This window comes from Eschrichtius robustus, chromosome 13 (genome assembly GCF_028021215.1).
Source record: "Eschrichtius robustus isolate mEscRob2 chromosome 13, mEscRob2.pri, whole genome shotgun sequence".
NCBI lineage: Eukaryota > Metazoa > Chordata > Mammalia > Artiodactyla > Eschrichtiidae > Eschrichtius > Eschrichtius robustus.
Genome location: NC_090836.1, coordinates 35,290,647 through 35,310,732, shown reverse-complemented (window position 1 = coordinate 35,310,732; position 20,086 = coordinate 35,290,647). Strand labels below are relative to the sequence as shown.

The following is a 20,086-nucleotide window of genomic DNA, read 5'->3' as shown; positions in this document are numbered from 1 at the left end:
TGTCTCAATAGGGATAACTTAGAAGACACTGTACCTATTCCAATGCCTTTTGAATTTCTGACATGTGTATGCATAATCTACTCTTTTAAAAAACCTGGCTTTTATAAGTCTGAGTTATATATCTTCAGGGATTTAAATTGAAAGTATATGAATCATTTAGGGGGAGAGGATTCTGGGAAGACAGCAGAGTAGGAAGCACTAGCAATCTGTCTCTCAACCTACACAAAAAATTACACTGGCATAATGTCTGATTTAACTATTGTGGAACCCTGGACTCTGTTGAAGCCTTGTCCCTTCCAAGGAAGACATGGGTGGTAAAACTGAGGTTAAATTCAGCTCTTAGCACAGTAGCAGCTGCCCATCTCCCACCCCTACCCACTTGGCAGGAAGCTGTGTACATGTTCCTAGAGCAGCTTACACATTGCTTATGGGAGTCAGACTGGGGAAAAAGTACCGTATCCTCCAAATATCAGAGAACTGTGCTCCAATCACTGATTGCTGCTTCTGATCAGAGGGGCAGACAAACAGGCGAACAGCCATTATTATTATACCTCCCCCGATTGTTGCAAGTCCTTCTTATTCTGGCTGAAGTGACTTCCAGGGGATATAAAGGACCAGAACCCTTCCCTCCTTCATTTTTCACGTCTTCCTCTTTTGGGAGCCAGACATTAAAGATAAGAATGTTCAAAAAAAAACTGTATACATGGGGGAAGTTAGAAAGTAAATGGGCACAACAAGGGAAAGGCTCAGAAAGAACAGAGAAGACTTTGTTTATACCTCAGACTGATCCTCAGTACAGAAACAGCCAACAATAAAAAACAAAAACAATAACAACAACAACAACAACAAACCCAGCAAGCCCAGGAGTACAGGGAGAATCTGACTTACAGAGTTACCAAATTATTAGATTCAAATGCCCAGTGTTCAACAAAAAAATCACAAATCATACAAAGAAACAGCAAAGTATTGCTCATTCAAAGAAAAAAATGAATCAACAGAAACTGCTCCTGAAAGAGACCTAATGGCAGATCTACTGGATGAAAAAACTTTAAAATAACAGTCTCTAAGATGCACAAAGAACTAAAGAAAGATGTGGGAAAAGCCAAGAAAGCAATGTGTGAACAAAATGGAAATATCAATAAAGAAATAAAAAACCTAAAAGGAAACCAAAAAGAAATTTCATAGCTAATAAGACCAATAATTACAATAAACAATTCACTAGAGGGATTCAAAGGCAGAAGAAAGAATCAGTGAACTTGAAAAATAGGACAAGGAAATAGGAAATTATTGTCTGAAGGACAGAAAGAAAAAAGATTGAAGGAAATTATTGTCTGAAGGACAGAAAGAAAAAAGATTGAAGAAAAGTGAACAGAACCTAAGGGATCTGTGGAGCACCATTAAGTGGACCAATATACACTTAATATATACATCCTTCTGGGAATCTCAGAAGGAGGAGAGAGAGAAAGGGGCAGAGAAGATACCTGAATAAATAATGGCTGAAAACTCCCAAATCTGATGAAAGACATGAATATAAACATCCAAGAAGCTCAAAAAACCCCAAGATGAACTCAAAGAAGCTCAAAAGACACATAATCAAACTTTAAAGATAGAGACAAACGGAGAATCTTGAAAGCAGTGAGAAATCATCATCATCAATACAAGGGGTCTTCAACCAAGATTTAGCAGATTTATCATCAGAAACTTTGGAGGCCAGAAGACAGTGGACTGATATGTTCAAAGTGTTAAAAGAAAAAACTGCCAACAAAGACTGCTATATCCACCAAAACTATCCTTCATAAGTGAGGGAGAAATTAAGACATTCCCAGATAAACAAAAGCTGAGGAAGTTCATGATACTAGATCTGTCATGCAAGAAATGCTTAAGGGAGCCCTGCAAGGTGAAATGAAAGGACACTAGATGGTAACTCGAAGCTGTATGGAGGAATAAAGAGCTCAATAAAGTTAAATGCATGGGCAGTTAAAACAGCTAGTATTACTGTAAATAGTTGGAAACTGCACTTTTTATTTGCAACACGATTTAGGAGACTATGACATTTAAAGAAAAAAATTATTAGTGTAAAAACTAGTATCACTGTAATGTTCATTTATAACTCCAAGTCTTATTTTCTAGATAATTTAATATGCTAATGCATTTAAAATGATTATTAGTTTATGGTTTGGGGCAGCACACAATGTATAACGATGTAATTGTGGACCATCAACAAATGAAGAGGTAGAGACAGAGCTGTAAAGGAGTACAGGCTTTGTATGTTATTGTAGGTAAGCTGGTATAAATTTAAATTAGTGTTACAATTTTAGGATGTTAAATGTCATCTCCATTGTACCCACAAAGATAACAGCTATATAATATACACAAAAGAAAACAAGATAGAAATTTAAACATTTCACTACAAAAAATCAACTAAAAACAAAAGAAGACCTGAATGCAGGAAATGAGGAACAAAAAAGCTATAGGGCATATAGAAAACAAATAGCACAATGACAGGAGTAAGTCCCCCCTCAGTAATTACTTTTAAGTGTAAATGGTTTAAATTATCCAGTCCAAAGACAGAAACTGGCAGAATGAATAAAAACATATGATCCAACAATATGTTATCTACAAGAGATTCACTTGAGACCCAAAGACACAAACAGGTGGAAAGTAAAAGGATGGAAAAAAGATATTCCATGCACATAGTAACCAAAAGAGAGCAAGAGTGGCTATAATAATAGCAGACAAATAAACTTTAAATAAAAATGGTTACAAGAGACAAGGACATTATGTATTAATAAAAGTTTCAATAAAGCAAAAAGATATAACAATTACAAACATTTACACACCTAATGACAAACTATAAAAATATATGAAACAAAAACTGACAAAATTGAAGGGAGAAATAAACAGTTTCACAATAATAAGTAAGGAAATAAGTAAGTAAGGGAATAGTGGGCTTAAGCAACACAATACACTAACTACATCTAACAGACATATACAGAACAATCCAAACTTCAACAGAGTACACATTCTTCTCAAGTGCACATGGAACATTTCCCTGTATTGGTGCACATATTAAGTCTCAATAGATTTAAAAAGAAAAATCTGGAAAATTCACAAAATTGTGGAAATTAATGCACTTTTAAACAAACAAAGAAGAAATCACAAGGGAAAGTAAGAAATACTTAGAGATGAATGAAAATGAAAACACAACATACCAATGAACAGATAAACAAAGTGCAGTACACACACACTGCTATACTTAAAATAGATAACCAACAAGGACTTACTGTAAAAAATTTTTAAAAAAAGAATGTACTCCTAGCCCATCTGAAAACCCCAATCAATTTCCCCAAATATCACTAAAGTATCTTTTAAACCTATTTAAAACACACACACACACAAAATATAGTACACACATACACAATGGAATATTACTCAGCCTTTTAAAAGAAGAAGGAAATTCTATAATATGCTACTACATGGATGAACCTTGAAGACACTATGCATAATGAAATAAGCCAGTAACGAAAGACAAATACTATATGATTCCACTTAAGTACTTAAAGTAGTCAAAATCATAATGACAGAAAGCATAATAGTGGTTGCCAGGGACTGAGGGAGGGGGAGAATGAACTGATAAAATTGCTTTGGAGAGTTGTTGTTTAATTGGTGTAGAGTTTCAGTTTTACAGGTGAAAAGAGTTAAGGGGATGGAGGGTGGTGATGTGCATAATAATGTGAATGTATTTAATACCACTGAACTATACACTTAAAATGGTTAAGATGAGCTTTAAATGACACAATAGACCAGATAGATTTAATTGATATTTATAGGACATTCCATCCAAAAACAGCAGATTACACTTTCTTCTCAAGTGTGCACGGAACATTCTCCAGGATAGATCACATCTTGGGTCACAAATCAAGCCTCAGTAAATTTAAGAAAACTGAAATCATATCAAGCATCTTTTCTGACCACAACGTTATGAGATTAGAAATCAATTACAGGGAAAAAGAACGTAAAAAATACAAACACAAGGAGGCTAAACGATACGTTACTAAATAACCAAGAGATCACTGAAGAAATCAAAGAGGAAATCAAAAATTACCTAAAGACAAATGACAATGAAAACATGACAATCCAAAACCTATAGGATGCAGTAAAAGCAGTTCTAAGAGGGAAGTTTATAGCAATACAAGCCTACCTCAAGAAACAAGAAAAATCTCAAATAAACAATCTAAACTTACACCTAAAGGAACTAGAGAAAGAAGAACAAACAAAACCCAAAGTTAGCAGAAGGAAAGAAATCATAAAGATCATAGCAGAAATAAATGAAATAGAAACAAGGAAAACAATAGCAAAGATCAATAAAACTAAAAGCTGGTTCTTTGAGAAGATAAACAAAATTGATAAACCATTAGCCAGACTCATCAAGAAAACAAGGGAGAGGATTCAAATCAATAAAATTAGAAATGAAACAGGAGAAGTTACAACAGACACTACAGAAATACAAAGCATCCTAAGAGACTACTACAAGCAACTCTATGCCAATAAAATGGACAACCTGGAAGAAATGGACAAATTCTTAGAAAGGTATAACCTTCCAAGACTGAATCAGGAAGAAATAGAAAATATGAACAGGCCAATCACAATTAATGAAATTGAAATTGTGATTAAAAATCTTCCAACAAACAAAAGTCCTGGACCAGATGGCTTCACAGGTGAATTCTATCAAACATTTAGAGAAGAGCTAACACCCATCCTTCTCAAACGCTTCCAAAAAACTGCAGAGGAAGGAACACTCCCAAACTCATTCTATGAGGCCACAATCACCCTGATGTCAAAACCAGACAAAGATACTACAAAAAAAGAAAATTACATACCAATATCACTGATGAATATAGATGCAAAAATCCTCAACAAAATACTAGCGAACAGAATCCAACAACACATTAAAAGGATCACACACCATGATCAAGTGGGATTTATCCCAGGGATGCAAGGATTCTTCAATATAGGCAAAGCAATCAATGTGATACACCATATTAACAAATTGAAGAATAAAAACCATATGATCATCTCAATAGATGCAGAAAAAGCTTCTGACAAAATTCAACACCCATTTCTGATAAAAACTCTCCAGAAAGTGGGCATAAAGGGAACCTACCTCAACATAGTAAAGGCCACATACGACAAACCCACAGCAAACATCATCCTCAATGGTGAAAAACTGAAAGCATTTCCTCTAAGATAAGGAACAAGACAAGGATGTCCACTCTCACCACTATCATTCAACATAGTTTTGGAAGTCCTAGCCACGGCATTCAGAGAAGAAAAAGAAATAAAAGGAATACAAATTGGAAAAGAAGAAGTGAAACTGTCACTGTTTGCAGATGACATGATACTATACATAGAGAATCCTAAAGATGCCACCAGAAAACTACTAAAGCTAATCAATGAATTTGGTTAAGAAGCAGGATACAAAATTAATGCACAGAAATCTCTTGCATTCCTATACACTAATGACGAAAAATCTGAAAGAGAAATTAAGGAAACACTCCCATTTACCATTGTGACAAAAAGAATGAAATACCTAGGAATAAACCTACCTAGGGAGACAAAAGACCTGTATGCAGAAAACTATAAGACACTGATGAAAGAAATTAAAGATGATACCAACAGATGGAGAGATATACCATGTTCTTGGATTAGAAGAATCAACATTGTGAAAATGACTATACTACCCAAAGCAATCTACAGATTCAGTGCAATCCCTATCAAATTACCAATGGCATTTTTTACGGAACTAGAACAAATAATCTTAAAATTTGTATGGAGACACAAAAGACCCCGAATAGCCAAAGCAGTCTTAAGGGAGAAAAACAGAGCTGGAGCAATCAGACTTCCTGACTTCAGACTATACTACAAAGCTACAGTAATCAAGACAATATGGTACTGGCACAAAAACAGAAATATAGATCAATGGAACAGGATAGAAAGCCCAGAGATAAACCCACGCACATATGGTCACCTTATCTATGACAAAGGAGGCAAGGATATACAATGGAGAAAAGACAGTCTCTTCAATAAGTGGTGCTGGGAAAACTGGACAGCTACATGTAAAAGAATGAAATTAGAACACTCCCTAACACCATACACAAAAATAAACTCAAAATGGATTCAAGACCTAAATGTAAGACCAGACACTATAAAACTCTTAGAGGAAAACACAGGAAGAACACTCTTTGACATAAATCACAGCAAGATCTTTTTTGACCCAGCTTCTAGAGAAATGGAAATAAAAACACAATTAAACAAATGGGACCTAATGAAACTTAAAAGCTTTTGCACAGCAAAGGAAACCATAAACAAGACCAAAAGACAACTCTCAGAATGGGAGAAAATATTTGCAAATGAAGAAACTGACAAAGTATTAATCTCCAAGATTTACAAGCCGCTCATGCAGCTCAATAACAAAAAAACAAACAACCCAATCCAAAAATGGGCAGAAGACCTAAATAGACATTTCTCCAAAGAAGATATACAGATGGCCAACAGACACATGAAAGTATGCTCAACATCCTTAATCATTAGAGAAATGCAAATTAAAACTACAATGAGGTATCATCTCACACTGGTCAGAATGGCCATCATCAAAAAATCTACAAACAATAAATGCTGGAGAGGGTGTGGAGAAAAGGGAACACTCTTGCACTGTTGGTGGGAATGTAAATTGATACAGCCACTATGGAGAACAGTATGGAGGTTCCTTAAAAAACTACAAATAGAACTACCATACGACCCAGCAATCCCACTACTGGCCATATACCCTGAGAAAACCATAATTCAAAAAGAGTCATGTACCAAAATGTTCATTGCAGCCCTATTTACAATAGCCAGGACATGGAAGCAACCAAAGTGTCCATCATCGGATGAATGGATAAAGAAGATGTGGCACATATATACAATGGAATATTACTCAGCCATAAAAAGAAATGAAATGGAGGTATTTGTAATGAGGTGGATGGAGTTAGAGTCTGTCATACAGAGTGAAGTAAGTCAGAAAGAGAAAAACAAATACAGTATGCTAACTCATATATATGGAATCTAAGGAAAAAAAAAAAAAAGTCATGAAGAACCTAGTGGCAAGATGGGAATAAAGACACAGACCTACTAGAGAATGGACTTGAGGATATGGGGAGGGGGAAGCATAAGCTGGGACAAAGTGAGAGAGTGGCATGGACATATATACACTACCAAATGTAAAATAGATAGCTAGTGGGAAGCAGCCGCATAGCACAGGGAGATCAGCTCGGTGCTTTGTGACCACCTAGAGGGGTGGGATGGGGAGGGTGGGAGGGAGGGAGATGCAAGAGGGAAGCGATATGGGAACATATGTGTATGTATAACTGATTCACTTTGTTTTAAAGCAGAAAATAACACACCATTGTAAAGCAATTATACTTCAATAAAAATGTTAAAAAAAAAAAAAGATGAAAAGACAACCCTCAGAATGGGAGAAAGTATTTGCAAACGAATCAACAGACAAAGGATTAATCTCCAAAATATATAAACAGCTCATGCAGCTCAATATTAAAAAAACAAACAACCCAATCCAAAAATGGGCAGAAGACTTAAATAGACATTTCTCCAAAGAAGACATACAGATGGCCAAGAAGCACATGAAAAGCTGCTCAACATCACTAATTATTAGAGAAATGCAAACCAAAACTACAATGAGGTATCACCTCACACCAGTTAAAATGGGCATCATCAGAAAATCTACAAACAACAAATGCTGGAGAGGGTGTGGAGAAAAGGGAACCCTCTTGCACTGTTGGTGGGAATGTCAATTGATACAGCCACTATGGAGAACAGTATGGAGGTTCATTAAAAAACTAAAAATAGGGGCTTCCCTGGTTGCACAGTGGTTGAGAATCTGCCTGCCAATGCAGGGGACACGGGTTCAAACCCTGGTCTGGGAAGATCCCACGTGCCGCGGAGCAACTGGGCCCGTGAGCCACAATTACTGAGCCTGTGCGTCTGGAGCCTGTGCTCCGCAACAAGAGAGGCCGCGATAGTGAGAGGCCCGCGCACCGCGATGAAGAGTGGCCCCCATTTGCTGCAGCTAGAGAAAGCCCTCGCACAGAAACGAAGACCCAACACAGCCATAAATAAATAAATTAATTAAAAAAAAAAAACAAAACTAAAAATAGAATTACCATATGACCCAGCAATCCCACTACTGGGCATATACCCAGAGAAAACCATAATTCAAAAAGACACATGCACCCCCAGTGTTCATTGCAGCACTATTTACAATAGCCAGGTCATGGAAGCAACCTAAATGCCCATCGACAGATGAATGGATAAAGAAGATGTGGTACATATAATACAATGGGATATTACTCAGCCATAAAAAGGAATGAAATTGGGTCATTTGTAGAGACGTGGATGAATCTAGAGACTGTCATACAGAGTGAAGTAAATCAGAAAGAGAAAAACAAATATCATACATTAATGCATATATGTGGAACCTCGAAAAATGGTACAGATGAACCGGTTTGCAGGGCAGAAATTGATACACAGATGTAGCGAACAAACGTATGGACACCAAAGGGGGAAAGCGGTGGGGGGGGTGGGGGGGTGTGATGGTGGGATGAATTGGGAGATTGGGATTGACATGTAGACACTAATATGTATAAAATGGATAACTAATAAGAACCTGCTGTATAAAAAAAAAAAAAGATGCCTGTGTCCCTACTGCCACCTAATGGTTCTTTGAGCATTAAGGTCTCCATTGCGTAGTTCTTTTTTTCCCAACTGCTGACACTATACCAATAAACTGGCTAAATGTGACCATATTAAACTATGTACCACTAGTCTTACTGTGGCAAAACTCTGGGGCTCATTCTGGTTTCTGGAAAAAAGTCATGTTAACTGTCTCCTTTTTCCTCTTTACATTTGGGAATGTATATCCCCCTACTCCCCATGGTTGTTTGGTATAAGTATCATTTTAAAAAAAGATTGTTTTATAATCTATCCACTGTGCAATAAAAGTGATGTGGAACGTAAAAAAAAAAAATGGTTAAGATGGAAGTTTTATGCTATATGTATTATACTACAATAAAAAATAATTTAAGAAATAAATCACAATATCAGTATAAGGTTTCTAACACTAGACAGACAACAGTTAGTTTCAGATGATGTCAAGAAAGATTATTTATACTGTGTTCTGACTACCCCATGGTCAAAATAATTCTGCCACTAGATTCCATTTTAGTTAGGTCAATGCAAAACAAACAAAACAAAAAATTATTAAAGTTTTACAACACACTCAAAATAGGAATTTCAAGCTTCATCATAATTCTAGACCTACATACAAAAATAGAAATTGATGAGCATAATAAACACATCAGTGTAGATGAGTTTTGGGAAAATAAAAGGCAAGTAATGAAGAGAAAAATAACTTGAATTGACACTAAAAGAGCTCATTAGCTACAGTAATCAAAACAGTATGATACCAGCATAAAAAGAGACACATAGGCCAAATGGAACAGAACTGAAAGCCCTGAAATAAACCCATGCATATATGGCCAACTAATATTTCACAGAGGAGGCAAGAATACTCAACGGAGAAAAGAAAGTTTCTTCAATAAATGGTGCTGAAGAAATCAGGTTATTCACATGTAAAAGAAGGAAACTAGAGCCCTATCATACACTATTCACAAAAATTAATACAAAATGCACTAAAGACTTAAATGTAAGACTGGAAACCATAAAACTCCTACAAGAAAACAGGAAAGAGAGTTCCTTGATATGGGTCTTGGCAATGATTTTTTAGATATGACATCTAAAACACAAGCAACAAAATAAAAAATAAACAAGTGATACTATATCAAACTATGAACCTTCTGCACAGCAAAAGAAATGATTAACAAAATGAAAGACAAACTACAGAATGGGAAAAAAATATTTGCAAATCATATATGTGGATAAAGAGTTAATATCCAAAATAAAGAACTCATACAACTCAATAGCAAAAAACAAAAAAAAACCCACACAAAACCAAATAACACGATTAAGAAATGGGCAAAGGACCTGAATATAAATTTTTCCAAAGAAGATATATGAATGGCCAACAGGTACATGAAAAGGTGCTCAACATCACTAATCATTAGGGAAATGCAAATCATCACCACAATGAGATATCACCTCACACCTCTTAGAATGACCAGCATCAAAAGGACAAGATGTAACAAATACTGGGAGGATGTGGAGAAAAGGGAACCTTTGTGCACTGTTGGTGGGATTGTAAATTGGTACAGCCACTACAGAAAACAGTATGAGATTCCTCAAAAAATTAAAAAGAGAACTACCATATGATCCAGCAATTCCACATCTGGGTATATATTTGAAGAAAATAAAAACACAAACTTGAAAACATACATGCATCCCAATGTTCATAGCAGCATAATTTACAATAGCCAAGATACAGAAGCAACCTAAGTATCAATCAACTGATATACAGACAAAGAAGTTACATGCACAATACAATGTTATTCAGCCATAAAAGAGAAAGAAATTCTGCCATTTGCAACAACATGGATGGACCTTGAGGGCATCATGGTAAGTGATATAAGCCAGACAGAGAGAGACAAAAACTGTATGATCTCACTTATATATGGAATTTTTTTTAAAATTCATAGAAAAAGAGATCATATCCATGGTTACCAGAGGTGGGGGTTGGGGAGTAGTGGGGTGGGAATTGGATGAAGGTGGTCAAAAGGTACAAACTTCCAGTTATAAGATAAATAAGTACTGAGGACGTAATGTACAACATGATGTTTATAGTTAACAATGCTGTCTGGTGTATTTGAAAGTTGACAAGAAAGTAAATCCTAAGAGTTCTCATCACAAGGAAAAAAATATTTTTCTTTTTTGTGGTGTTTATATGAGACAATGGATATTAACTAAACTTACTGTGATAATCATTTCGCAATATATGTAAGTCAATTCATTATGCTGTACACCTTAAACTTATACAGTGCTGTATGTCAATTATATTTCAGTAAAACTGGAAAAAAAGAGCTTATTAGTAATTAAATTTAGTTTAGTTCATTAGATATATATTATCCAAGGTACTGGAGGGAAAACAAGACATGAGATACATTCTATCTATCTATCTAAATAACTAGACAAGTAAAAGAAATTTTTAATAAAGGCAATATAAGGTCATCAGTGAAACAGTGGCAAAAAACTTTACAACAGGAAAGGAAGAAAAGTGGAATCAAGAAAGATATTGAGTCTTATTATCTTGAGCACTACTGATTTCACTGAATGGATCTGAATTTGAAAGAGGGCCATGGAAGTTGGGCATACTTCACTAGGGACAGGGTAAGCGGAAAATAACACCTGATACGTGGAAACAACATAATTCACATTTTCATATTTAAATAAGAAACATTTTAAAATTTTCTTCTGCAGCAAGAAGCAACAACCTCTCTACCACAACATTCTAATAATCTCTGAATAATTTGCTTTTCATTTTGATAGCCAAAAGCAAAACTCTCATGGCCATATGTTTACAGATAGTAAATTATATCTCTACCAAACTTGACTGCAAGCTCTTTGAAAGCTAGGATAGTGTCTCTAATGCAGTGTTTGACACAAACAGACGCAGAATGAATATTTAGTGAATTTAAATAAACTATGAGAAAGCCAGTATAGTATTATTTTCTGAAAATACATGCCTTAAAACACTAATCCTAAAATTTGCACTGTGAAGAAAAATTCAAGCCAAAAATTTGATAAATTATGCAAACTTTATTATTCATCCTCCTGTCACAGACCACTAATGAGCATATTAACATATTAAAATCTCTGAAAAGTGCTGAAATGCCAAAATCAACCTACCTCTTTGAAATCTAGCATTTCCCAAATGTAAGGGGGCTAACAGAATCTTTTTTGTTCTTCCTCAGACCACTAAGACCCTTCAAAATTATCATTCTATCAAATACTCTGGGAAATTCTCTATTAGAGTCCAAAAGGTAAATGTATGCAAACTGTTACAGAAGAATGAACTATAATATTCCTGAATATTTAAACATATCACTGAATTTACCTTCAGTTTCACTGGACTCTCTATTAACTACATGGTCTCCCAACCAAATTGCTTAAAACTATATTGATGACAGCAAGAGAAGATAAACCGGAAACTTAAATATTTAATCTCCTCTCCATTCAACAGCTAATATAAAGATTGTCACAATTAGATTTAAACACACACATACACACACACACACACACACACACACACACAGCACTATGCCAAACTCTTCCATAGCATCAAAGTTCTTTTTTCCTTCCACCCTATTCTTTCAAATCAGATAGGAGTTTATAGATAGGAGACAGGAGATAGGAGAACCTAGATAGGAGAACAGATAGGAGAACCAAGGTCAAAATTCTCAAAAAGTTTACTTCTCATAAAACACAGATCACTGAAATGAGCAACTATTTAAAAACTACCCTAGAACAAATGTGACTATCTGTGCCCAAAAGACAGAGTATCGTTAAGAATTTCTCAACTGCTTTGTCTCCAGTATGGAAAAGTATCAACGTAACTTGAAGAACATTTAGATGCTATGAGATTGATAATGCTGTTCAACGCTCATGATGTACACCAACTAACAAACATACTAAAGTAATCTCAACCCTGCTCTCACCTTGCCTTTGGTCCAACAAAAAATCATGTCTGACCTATGACCCACATATAGATTTTTAGGATTACTGACTTCTCATTAATTCAAAACCTAGCAAATTCTGGGCATATTTTAGAGAAAAAACAAGGAGCCTGAAAAAAAAGTCTTTCTAGACCCAATGTCACTGACTATTCAGAGTCAAAATCTAGTCAAGCAATGAAAAAAGACTATAAATAGAATATTTAAAATCTGGAAAAGGTGGATAGTGAGATTTTTTTTTTTTTAATGAAAAGATATCAAAGAAGACGAGGGGGGAGAATGAATATATCTTAATAAAGCTTTGCTAATTGAAGATATAGTATTTAGGAAACAAAAAGTTACGTATTTTTGGAAGTTTTTGGTTTAAGTACTCTGAGAAAAATTATCAGATGTCCAAATTAGCAATTTTAAAGCACATATTTCTATTATTAATATAAAAACCATTATTCTAAATTATTAAGGAAAATAGACAAAATGACCCTATTAAATGTATTACTGTATTGTTCGTGCTTTTAAATAGTGCTAGAAAGGTACCAAAGAAGGACAGCTTGATATTTTTATATCTTTACATGAAAATATGCATATCTATTATTATAGCTACAGTAACAAGGAAACCTTGACCTATTTAAGAACAACTGATAGCTAAATGATAGATCAGCATCTTAAAAAAGAAAGGCTCTATTTCTGAAAGTACTGATAGGGTTTGTACTGGTTTGTACTTTCTATGAGCAGTGTACATTAGTTATTTTGGAAAGGATCTTTTCATAGTGTATTAAGATGTATGTAGGTATATAATTTGTACATCGAATTCTAATGCTTCATCTGTTTTATCAAATGACCTTCCTTAAAAGGCATCCAAAAATATATTGTAAAGTCAGAAATCTCCTCCGAATATACATAATTTGTCATCATACAGAGATTTTTATATTCTCTGCCAGGTCAAAATAATTCCTCTAGTAACAAATTCTGAATCTAGAAGCTTAACTTTGCCCACAAAATATCTGTATTTCACTCTATTACAGGTTATAGAGAAATTTTTCAGTTCATTTTCAAATATTTTAATGAAAACATTCTATAAAGAGTATTCTGTGGACCCAAAAATGTTCTCATTTTTTGGTACTCAAGACTCATCAAAAAGCACAGGTAGACCAAACAATGCATAATTGCATTTCTTGGAATATTTATGAGATAATTTGCAGAGAGTATAACATGCAATATAAATATAGCCCAAGATCCAAGGTTTAATTAGATTTTTGTTCTGAATTCATTGATTTATGACTAGTGGCTTAGCATGATTTCTAGAAATACTTTTAAAAAGCTCACAAAAGAAGCATATAAATATTGCATTTTCCTTATACTCCATATTTATACTATTCTTACACTTCTAAACTACTAGAGACATTCAGACATAGTATAATTACTGAATTCAGAGTCATTCACATTCATTCTATTACTGTGTGTGGTAAAATTTAATAATCCTTGAGGACATTTTCCCCAAATATACTTTAAAACACTAGAACAAACTAAAATTTTCATCCATAATTTAAAATCCAGGCAAAACTCTCAGATGTGAAACATAAAGAAGAAATTTTGCCTTACCTCATACTCAGAAATTTCAGGTAAGTTACTTTCATCTGCCTTCTCTAGCTTTTCAGCGGCCCACTTGCTTGCAGCCTCAGCAAGTTCCTTTTCCGTTAGCCTACTGGGTTTGTCTAACACCTAATAAAAACAAAAGAATGGTTCTGTTACAGTTCTCAAGGGCTTTTAAATTTCAAATACACCAAGAAGTATACCCCACTTACACATAAAATCATATAAGCCTTCAAATTTATATAGAGAACAAGTACATTCTTCGCTTTTTCAAAAATATTCAACACAGAATTTAGTTAAGTTGCAATTTGTTTGGGACATATAGACTAGATCTGACTCCTACTTTCATTTATATAAAGCTTTAGAAATTCATCTAAGGAACGAAGCAAAAGACACTGACAACTAATATACTAAATAGTACTTAGAATATACAAGACATTATACTGATTTCAACTTTGTATCTTTAATTATATTCAATGAAATAACTAATGCCAAGATTTCATCAAGGTAAATTCCTAATTAGCGAAACAGAAAAGTCCAGATATGCTATTTTATACTTTGTAATAGTTTATATAAATCCTACTCTTTACACGAAATGTATACACTTAAATTCATTTTTTGGTACTACCACTACTTCCCTTCTCCAACCACATACAATACTAAACAAAGTATAGGATTTGGAGTTACAGACAAAGCTGGGTTTCAATAGCAGTTTCATCACTAGTGAGGGTAGATGATTTTATATACATAACTTATGACACTGTGAGCCTTCGTTTTCTCATTTACAAAACAGGGATTAATAATATTATATTCACTCTTAAAGTAGTTGTGAGAATCAAGGGAAGTAACAGACCTGAAAGCATCTAGCATAATGCTTGGTACTTTAATTTTGTCTCCATCTCTTACTTCTATAACGTCACATCATTGATTCTAAATATACCTCCTCTGGATGACAGTGTCAGTAAAAATCCCCATGTTATGGTACACTATCATTTATAAAGCGCTTACACATGCAAACCAAAAAAAGGTATTTTAATTAAATGGAATTCCATGAAAGTGGCTAGACTTTATCACCCCCAACTTATAAACCAAAAAACTGAATGTCAAAAGGTTAGTGATTTGCACACAGTTACCAATAAATGCTGAGCTGGAACTTAAAACTAGGTCTTCTAGATGAGTAAGGCCCTTGACCACCTTCAATTCAATTTACCAAAAAACTGGTTTGCCATCCATAATATTTACTGGAAGATAATCACAGTGTATCTACATGGAGTGTTTCCATGGCCACTGAGTAAGCCTAAATATCTTACTCCAAAGCCCTACCCATACATAAGGTTAAAAAGATATAAGCGGGGCTTCCCTGGTGGGGCAGTGGTTGAGAATCTGCCTGCCAATGCAGGGGACATGGGTTCGAGTCCTGGTCTGGGAAGATCCCACATACCGCGAAGCAGCTGGGCCCGTGAGCCACAACTACTGAGCCTGCGCGTCTGGAGCCTGTGCTCCGCAACAAGAGAGGCCGCAATAGTGAGAGGCCCATGCACCGCGATGAAGAGTGGCCCCCGCTTGCCGCAACTAGAGAAAGCCCTCGCAAGAAATGAAGACCCAACACAGCCAAAAATAAATAAATAAATAAAAATTTAAAAAAAAAAAAAGATATAAGCAATACCTTTATTATTACTCAGTAATAAGGTTAAAAAGTTTTTTAAAAAATAAGAAACACACACAAATATATTTTTTTAAATGTACACCTCACTTTTCTTTGGTACCTGTTTTGAAGAGAAAATTATAGAGCAAAAACAAAACATTGTAAATTATCTCTAGTAAAGAAGGAAGCAAAATCTTTTATAACTGAATCCTTCTATTCAACAATTATTAACTCTGTACACTTAAAAAACTCTCATTTGAAACTGCCTTCTAACAGCAGAAAATAAACTCTGAAAAACTATTGCTACATGACAGTAACCATAATGTTTAAAAGAAAAAGTCCTCCACCATATCAGGAAATCTAGGTAATAAAGCTAGCATGTAACCCTGGGAAGAGGACACAGGAAGCTGTACTTTCCCCATACATAAAATGATTATAGCTCTAAAATTCTGAAATTCTAATTCCATTCTAAGACAAAAATGCAAACATCTAAAATAAACTGTCAGATGAAAATATCTAAAATCCATTAGGGTTGGATTTTACGGTTAAAATATATTTTTATCATGTACCATAAAGTCCTATGCTGTAATATATTCATACCACATTATAGTTCAAGAGAAATAAATATTTCAAATATCATAATTTAAATATTCATAGTGACTTAGATGGGTAAGTATTATTTACTCTTCATTCATTTCTAGCTGGGGAAAAAAACCCAAAAAAAACAAAACCAAGCCAGTGTTTCAGATGGGTAAAGCACCCTTGATATGATAAGAAAGAACCAAAAAATCCAATCAATCTTTCCTATTCAAAATCCAGCATTCTAGCATCCTCAGACTTCTGGGAAAGCTCCAAAGACACAAGTTGTCACAAAGACACCTTTTCTTTTTTCCATTTGAGGCAGAGAAGCAGCTGCCCACTGAAGACCAGCACAGACCACCAGGTGATATCTATTCTTACAGAAAAGCCAAACATACCAAAGACAGAAAACAAAAAGAAGTGAAGAAAGACGAGAATAGAAGTAACAACAGTTATGGAAAGAGAAAGAGTGTGAGGTTGGTGAAGAGAACCTCAGCAACACCCCAAAGTTTTAAGTTTTGAGGATTAGAACCATGCACCTTTTCAACATGTTTTCGGATGCTGAGAAGGAAGGACTGAGAAGAATGATGCAGTGAAGACTGGCTATGTCCTTGAGAAAATTATTTAACATCTAAGCCTTTTCCATAAAATGGAGATATATACCCACTTTTTTTAAATTGCAAAATAATCACAACCTTAGCGTTAGCTAACACCTGCATCAGTCACATAATTACCATTTCTTTTTTGTGGTGAGAACATCAAAGATCTCTTAGCAAATTTCAATTATACAGGAGAGTATTATTAACTATAATAACTATGCTATACATTAGATACCCAGAACTTATTCATATTATAGCTTCAAGTTTATAATCTTTCACCAACATCTCCCCTTTTCTCCCATCCCCCAGACTCTGGTAACAACCCTTCTTTCTGTAAATTTAACTTTTTTAGATTCCACATGTCAGCGGGATCATAGAATACTTGTCTTTCTCTGTCTGGCTTATTTCACTTAGCATAATGCCCTCAAGGTCCATCCATGTTGTCACAAATGGTAAGATGTTCACCTTTTTCATGGTCAAATAATATTCCATTGTGTATGTATACAATATTTTCTTTATCCATTTATTCATTGAGGGCAGGTTAGGCTGTTTCCACATCTTGGCCATAGTGAATAATGCTGCAATGAACACAGAAATGCAGGGGAGTTCCCTGGTGGCCTAGTGGTTAGGATTCCAGGCTTTCACTGCCGTGGGCCAGGCTCAATACCTGGTCAGGCAACTGCAATCCCGCAAGCTGCGCAGCACAGCCAAAAAAAAAAAAAAGAATGCAGATATCTCCTTGAGATACTGTTTTCATTTCCTTTGATTTCTTCAGTGATCCATTGGTTGTTTAGTAGCATATTGTTTTGCCTCCAATGTGTTTGTGTTTTTTGCAGGTTTTTCCTCGTAGTTGATTTCTACTCTCGTAGCCTTGTGGTCAGAAAAGATGTTTGATATGATTTCAATTTTCTTAAATTTACCAAGGCTTGTTTTGTGGCCTAGCAAGTCATCTATCCTGGAGAAAGTTCCATGTGCACTTGAAAAGAATATGCATTCTGCTGCTTTCTGGGTAGAATGCTCTCTATATATTAATTAAGTCCATTTAGTCTAATGTGTTATTTAAGGCTTATGTCTCCTTACTGATTTTCTGTCTAGATGAGTTGTCCACTGATGTAAGTGGGGTGTTAAACTCCCCTCCTATTATTGTGTTACTGTCGATTTCTCCTTTTATGTCTGTTAATATTTGCCTTATATATTGAGGTGCTCCAATGTTGGGTGCATATATATTTACAACTGTTATATCTTCTTCTAGGATTGACCCTTTGATCATTATGTAGTGTCCTTCTTTGTCTCTTGTGCCAGTCTTTATTTAAAGTCTATTTTGTCTGATATAAGTACTGCTACTCCAGCTTTCTTTTGATTTCCATTTGTATGGAATATCTTTCTCCATGCCCTCCCTTTCAGTCTGTATGTATCTCTAGATCTGAAGTAAGTCTTTTGCAGACACCATATATATGAGTCTTGTTATTGTATCCATGAAGCCACTCTATGTCTTTGGTTGGAGCATTTACTCTGCTTACATTTAAGGTGATTATCAATATGTATGTTCTTATTGCCATTTTGTTAATTGTTTTGGTAGGTCTTTTCCCCCCCTTTCTTCTTTTGTTCTCTTCTCTTGTGATTTGATGACTATTCTTAGTATTATGTTTGGATTCCTTTTTCTTTTTTGTGTATATATATTACAGATTTTTGGTTTGTGGTTACCATGAGGTTTCTGTATAACAGTATATTAAGTTGCTGATCTCTTAATTTCAAATGCATTTTTAAAACCCTGCATTTGTACCATCCTCCCCTCACGATTACTGTCTTTATCTTATTTTACATCTAATTGTTTTGTGTATCCCTTCACTGCTTATTGTGGATACAGATGATTTTACTACTTTTGTCTTTTAACCTCCTTACTAGCTTTGTGTGTAGATGATTTCCTACCTTTACAGTGTGTTTGCCTTTACTGGTAAGCTTTTTCATTTCATAATTTTCTTGTATTCTTGTTGTGGCCTTTTCTTTTTCACCTAGAGAAGTTCCTTTAACATTTGTTGTAAAGCTGGTTTGGTGGTGCTGAATTCTTTTAGCTCTTGCTTGTCTGTAAACCTTTTGATTTCAAATCAAACCTGACTGAGAGCCTTGCTGGGTAAAGTATTCTTGGTCACAGGTTTTCCCCTTTCATCACTTTAAATATACCGTGCCACTACCCTCTGGCCTGCAGAGTTTCTGCTGAAAAATCAGCTGATAATTTTATAGGAGTTCCCTTGTATGTTATTTGTTGCATTCCCCTTGCTGCTTTTAATACTCACTTTATCTTCAATTTGTGTCATTTTGATTACTATGTGTCTCAGCATGTTCCTCTTTGGGTTAATCCTGAATGGGGCTCTCTGTGCTTCCTGGACTTGGGTAACTGTTTCCTTTTCCAGATTAAGGAAGTTTTCAGCTATTATGTCTTCAAATACGTTCTCTTCCCCTTTCTCTCTCTCTCTTCTCCTTCTGAGACCCTTATAATGTAAATATTAGTGTGCTTCATGTTGTCCCGGAGGTCTCTTAAACTGTCCTGATTTCTTTTCATTCTTTTTTCTTTTTTCTATTCAGTGGCAGTGATTTCCACTACTCTCTCTTCCAGCTCACTGATCCGTTCTTCTGTATCATTCAGTCTACTATTGATCCATTCTAGCGTATTTTTTTAATTTCAGTTATTGTATTCTTCATCTCTGGTTGTTCTTTGTATTTCCTAACTCTTTGTTAAAAACTTCTAACTTCTCACTCTGTGCATCCATTCTCCTCCCAAGTTCTTTGATCATCTTTACGATCATTACTCTGAACTCTTTTACAGGTAGATTACCTATCTTCACTTAGTTCTTCTTCTGGGGTTATATCTTGTTCCTTTCTAGAACATATTCCTCTGCTGCCTCATTTCGTCTAAGTTGCTCTTTGTATTTTTATGT

At 35.0% G+C, this 20,086-nt stretch overlaps 1 protein-coding gene across 6 annotated transcripts in view; it reads right to left on the bottom strand.

The window, feature by feature from the left end:
• Positions 1–20,086, bottom strand: part of PPHLN1 (periphilin 1) — a 152,174-nt gene that overhangs the window by 58,884 nt on the left and 73,204 nt on the right. For all 6 annotated transcript variants that reach the window (XM_068560062.1, XM_068560065.1, XM_068560064.1 and 3 more), the window contains one exon: positions 14,337–14,456. In XM_068560062.1, coding sequence (XP_068416163.1) covers positions 14,337–14,456 — 120 coding nt within the window. The remainder of the gene's footprint in view (positions 1–14,336; positions 14,457–20,086) is intronic.